The sequence below is a fragment of the Sinocyclocheilus rhinocerous genome, unplaced genomic scaffold, assembly GCF_001515625.1.
Source record: "Sinocyclocheilus rhinocerous isolate Xijiao unplaced genomic scaffold, SAMN03320098_v1.1 scaffold1435, whole genome shotgun sequence".
Classification (NCBI taxonomy): domain Eukaryota; kingdom Metazoa; phylum Chordata; class Actinopteri; order Cypriniformes; family Cyprinidae; genus Sinocyclocheilus; species Sinocyclocheilus rhinocerous.
In genome coordinates this window covers 528,259-533,736 of record NW_015644861.1, presented here as the reverse complement: position 1 = coordinate 533,736, position 5,478 = coordinate 528,259, and the positions used below count along the sequence as shown (strand labels likewise).

The following is a 5,478-nucleotide window of genomic DNA, read 5'->3' as shown; positions in this document are numbered from 1 at the left end:
TTGTCATTTGGAAGTGTGTAGGCCTTCTTGCATTACTATGCTGTTACATTATGATTATACAGTATATTCAGTGGCATAAAATGATCTTTAAAATGACAATAATATCGCTTATCGCAATTATTTCTGGGGCAATATATCGCACAAAAAAAAGTTGTTATCGTGACAGGCCTAATTATATATTAGAAATATATTTAAATTGTTATATTTAAATTATGTAAAGTGTAATAGTTATATATTAAAGGATATGTAAATGCAATTATTAAATCACGTAATGCGATACCTATTAAAAATGTTTCATTGGTGTTTACTGTGTGATTTTTTTCAACCATTTTTGAGGCAATTGACAGGGAAAAATCTGAAAAGTTCAGGAAGTTACAAGAAGCCACTCGTTCAGCCCAGGCTTTGGTGGATCAACTCACTAGCGGTAAATTAATTTGAAGTGATTATTTTCATATGCATGTTAATTTCAGTTCAAATGTCTTGTAAACGCCCCTTGATTTTCAATCAGTCTTGCATAATTCAAAACTTGCCCTTGTTGTCTTGTAAAAAACACACGAATATCCCCCATCTTATTTGGAGCATACTAATCTGCAGTTTGCTGCTAATTAATGTAATAAAATCCTGCATAATGTCAGCTTTATTAATAATAGATAGAGATGTACATCGATGGGACGTTTCCCAGCTATTTTGAAAGTCTAAAGCCTTTGCCGGCTTAATTGCCTCAGCAAATGCTGTTTCAATATGCATGAGTCTCATTTGTCCTAATGGATCTTTTTCTAAAGATGGTCAGAATTCCGAGGACATCCAGCAAGCAGCTCAGCAGTTACGTGCTCGATGGGTCGACTTCTGCGCTCTCCTGGCCGAAAGGCTGGCGTGGTTGGCCTACCAGACCAAAGTCCTGGCCTTCTACAATCTCTTCCAGCAACTTGAGCAAGCTGTGGCGGTTGCCGAGAACTGGCTCAAGGTGCAGTCGCCGCCCGCATGCGAGCCGGAGCCTCTGAGGATTCAGCTTGAGCGCTGCAGGGTAACCACCAGTGTCTGTCCTCGTGCATGGGGTCTTGTTCCTTTGTAGATTTGTGTTTCAATGTGTGTCTGTTCTGTGTCCATATACAGGGCAAAGTCAGTCTTTTCCTGTGTCTGGCCAGGTAATAATGCCCTTTACCCACTGCATGTGTTCATCTGATCTCGGGCAAAAAAAAACAAACACAGGATGCATTTATGCAGGACATTTTATCATGTCCGACAAGACAAATAACCTTCAATTTTTTTTTCTTGATCTTTTGAGATTAAAGAGCTTGATTTACTTGGAAAACATACTATAACTTTCAGAACTTCCTCCACAATTATGTCTGCATGTCCTTCCAAAGGTTCCCAAAATTAGAAATGAACAGCTGGTTATTTTTTTAGTATATTTTTAACAAGGTCCCTGAAGTTTAGACTGGCACAAGAAAAATAACATTAAAAAAATTAATTAATAAAAAAAATTACCCCATTTTAGGGGATAGTTCACCCAAAAATGAAAATTTATTGAAAATTTACTCTTCAAATTTACTTAGATTTGGAGATATATAACATTATATCACTTGCTCACCAATGGATCCTCTGCAGTGAATGGGTACCGTCAGAATGAGAGTCCACACAGCTGGTAAAAACATCACAATAATCCACAAGTAATCCACACAACTCCAGTCCAGCAGTTAACATCTTGTGAGGTTAAAAACATTGCATGTTTGTAGGAAACAAATCTATTATTAAGGCGTTGTAACTTTAAACCGTCACTTCTGGCCAAAATACATAATCCATAATCAATAATAATGCTTCCTCCAGTCAAAAAGTGCATCTCCCGTTGTCTTGTTTTGGACCATTTTCACTTGTAACCTGTGCTTGATCTGTGCATATCTCTCTCCTGATTCAGACAAGGTGACTTTTTGGTAGAGGCAATATTATGATTAGTGAACTTGTGTTTTAGCTGTAAGCAACGGTTTGTTAATAACACCGTAATAATGGATTTGTTTCTTACAAACACATAGCTTTTTCACTTCAAAAGACATTAACTGATGGTTTGGAGTCGTGTGGATTACTTGTGGATTATTGTGATGTTTTTATCAGCTGTTTGGACTCATTCTGACGGTACCCATTCACTGCAGAGGATCCATTGGTGAGCAAGTGATGGAAAGCTAGATTTCACCAAAAATCTGATGCTCTATTGAAGACACAAACTAATCTGCATCTTGGATGGCCTACGGGTGAGTACATTTTCAGCAAAATTTATTTTTTGGGTGAAAATAATGTTAACTACATTAACTACGTTTTAACAAATAAATCTTGTCAAAAAAAATATTTCGTTTTTTTTTTCTAATATATTTTCTAATATAGTTGTCTCTTTTCTTTTTACTTTACATTTTACAGGTTTACAAAACAGAATGCAATAATTCTATCTTTCATGTCAAAAGATCAAGGAAAATCAATTTCTCATAAAACGACCCCTTTGACGGGGACTCTGGCTGGCAGTTAGATTTTTATGTAATTTAGCTATGATGGTGGTACTTATATTGGATGATTTAATTGAAAAAGGAACACATTTCCACTGTCTGATGGATGTGGACTATGTTCAGTGGGGTAGACGTGGCCTGTTAGATTAATGAATATGATATAACAAGCAGAGAGACAAGTTGTGTCATTAAAAAAGTTTTGAGTGATCAAGGCTCTGCAGGTTTAAAGTCTCTCTTTGTTCATCTGTTCTTACCTCTTTCATCCTTGAGTATATCTGTACCTGACAGCTTCCTATATGAGTCTTTCTTGCTTCTGTCTCTTTGCCAGATCCTTGTTTCTGTAATGTCTTTCAGAAGAGACATGTCTCCCTAAAGACCTTGAGTGTCTGTGATCATTTTATCATTTGATGAAATTAAACCATTCCTTATCTTGCTGTGCCGCAGGTTTAATCATTTGCTATTTCACACACGCATATATAAAGACGCTAACCCTCCATATACCTATATAAGCATAAACATATTAATAAATTAGTTATCAGTTAAAAAAAATAAAACATCAATGTATATCAATATTTGCAGAGAAAATAGTAATTATGATATAAAATATACATATATATATATATATATATATATATATATTATGTCTTTTCTCTGCAAATGTGGATATATACAACAATCAAAAAATCTCTCTCCCTCTTTCTCAATTATATATATAAAAAAAGTTTTATTTCATGTTCACGTAACTGAGAATTTCAAATGGCAGCAGACAGCAATAATGTTATTTGTATAAGTTACAACGTTACTATTTTTATTGGATCAATAAAAATAAATTTTTATTACAGCTATTTTATTTCCAATTGGAATTTATATACAGCATATCATAAATAAGCTCTATATAGCTCTTTATTAAAGGACAGAAGGTGCAATGAAAGAGTTGTGGAAAGTAAACTCAAAGCTAAAGATGGGATTTTATGAAGTTTTTATTGAATTTGTGAAGTCTGTAAAAACATTGCCTCGCAACGAAACAATATTTGTTGCATTTGAATCAATATAGACATTTTGAAGTTATGAGTCAGGTTATAAGTGCTAAATATTCATGTTTATTCCCACTCCAGGTGACGAGGGTGGACAGCAAAAAGATGGGGCCATTTTCCTGCCAGTATTTGTGCTATTATGCGACTTAGCTTGAATCGTTACAAGCCCAATTCTTTATTACCTTTCACAGGATGAGATTGCTCGTCTCTCCGTTCTCCGGCCACAAGTGGACAAGCTGCATGAACAACTTCAGGAGCTGCAGCAGAAAGAAGAGACGCCTGTTCTCTTTGATGCTGACATCTCTGCCTTCCAAGAGCACTACCACCATGTCCTCGAGGACCTGAGGGCCAGGGAAAGACAGCTTGTCTTGGGTGAGGGATGTCTAGCGCTATGCTATTTGGGTAAACGTTGAGGGAGTTTAAAAGTGGATCACTCACATACTGTACTATGACAGCACTTGTACATAGGATTCAGACTGCAGTGTGGTCTGGTTTGATCACGGTAGCCTCTGAGCTGGCAGCATTTTCATAAATCTTTCAAATCAACGAGCATCTCTCTCCTATTATGCTGAACAAGTGTCTGAAACTTTCATGGCGTTGTTCTAATTTTTAAGTACTCTTTGCCTGAAAGGAAGTTTTTGTCTAATGAATTTCCAAACAATCCAGAAAGATTCTTAAAACCTAAACTACACAAACACCAATGTGTATGCACCATATTTTCATTTTTTCTATGCTGTTTGTGTGGGAAAATCATCAGAATTATGTGATTGAAAACAGAGCTGACAGTACTTCACTATGAACAGTAGCTGAAACATTATTTAATAATTATTAATAATTAAGTAATCATTTTAATTAAAAAAGTAACATTTATTTAATAGTGAAGTATTTGTGAAAAACAAACATAGGGAGTGGGGCATTTGTTGAGCTTTGTGAACGATGGACATTTGAGTTCTGTGGAAAGCTGCAGGACTGCTAGCAGGTGTTGTAGGAGATTGTGTGTTCAGACATGTTTTCTTTTCTTTTCTCTCCTGTTAGTCCAGTCTAGTCTTCCACCAGCACGTTATAAGGATGTGATGGCAGTGCTGCTGGCCTGGCTGCAGCAGTGTGAGAATAAACTAGCCATCCCCTCCACAGCAGTGACTGAGTACCCTGTCATGGAGCAGAGGCTCAAAGACATCAAGGTATGGGATTTTAAAGGGATAACAAGAAACCCTTGTTATTAGCGAAACCCTTAAGTGAACTGCAGCCAGCAACTTATTGCTTGTGCTCGTGTAACGTACAAGAGACTGGACGCAATTCATGGCCCTGATATACTCTCTGCAAAGTTCTTTTTTGTTCTTCGCTTAAAGGTAAAAATAAGTTGGAAATACCTTTACAGCAATACTGTTAATGAACAGCCAGACACTGTCCACACTGATGTGAGCCACATTTAGTTTAATATGTAAATATGTGCTGCACACTTTCCTAGGACAACTTAGGAAGATGGGGAAGGTCTCATTTTTTAAGTTTTGTTACAAGTTGTTCACACCTTGGCAATAACAAAAAGTGATTAAAGGGAGAAAGGAAAAAATGAAATTGCATCATATGACCCCTTTAACACATGACAATTCTTACATGCAGTCCCTTTATCATAGTGACCAAAAAGCTTCAAACTCATTTTAAAAGCTTTGTATAGCTCTATGTAGTGGTACAAAACAAACTGTCACCTTGGAATTATAGGGTTCTATCTGTATTCTGAGCAGTTTCGAGATATTGAGCTTCAAAGTTTTTCCATTCCATATAGTGATATGGGATATGGAGAACAAGTCTCTTTCATACATCAGTCCCAAAATGTACGCTACTTAAAAAAAACCACATAATGTAAATAAGTTGTGACAGAATAAGAATATGGCAGATAGAACCTTATAATGGTTGACGATATATATATATATATATATATATATATATCATTG

At 36.0% G+C, this 5,478-nt stretch overlaps 1 protein-coding gene across 1 annotated transcript in view; it reads left to right on the top strand.

Moving 5' to 3' along the window:
- Positions 1–5,478, top strand: part of LOC107758879 (dystrophin-like) — a 111,255-nt gene that overhangs the window by 32,714 nt on the left and 73,063 nt on the right. Inside the window, exons 19-22 of the mRNA XM_016576710.1 lie at positions 337–424; positions 783–1,024; positions 3,718–3,898; positions 4,562–4,707. Coding sequence (XP_016432196.1) covers positions 337–424; positions 783–1,024; positions 3,718–3,898; positions 4,562–4,707 — 657 coding nt within the window. The remainder of the gene's footprint in view (positions 1–336; positions 425–782; positions 1,025–3,717; positions 3,899–4,561; positions 4,708–5,478) is intronic.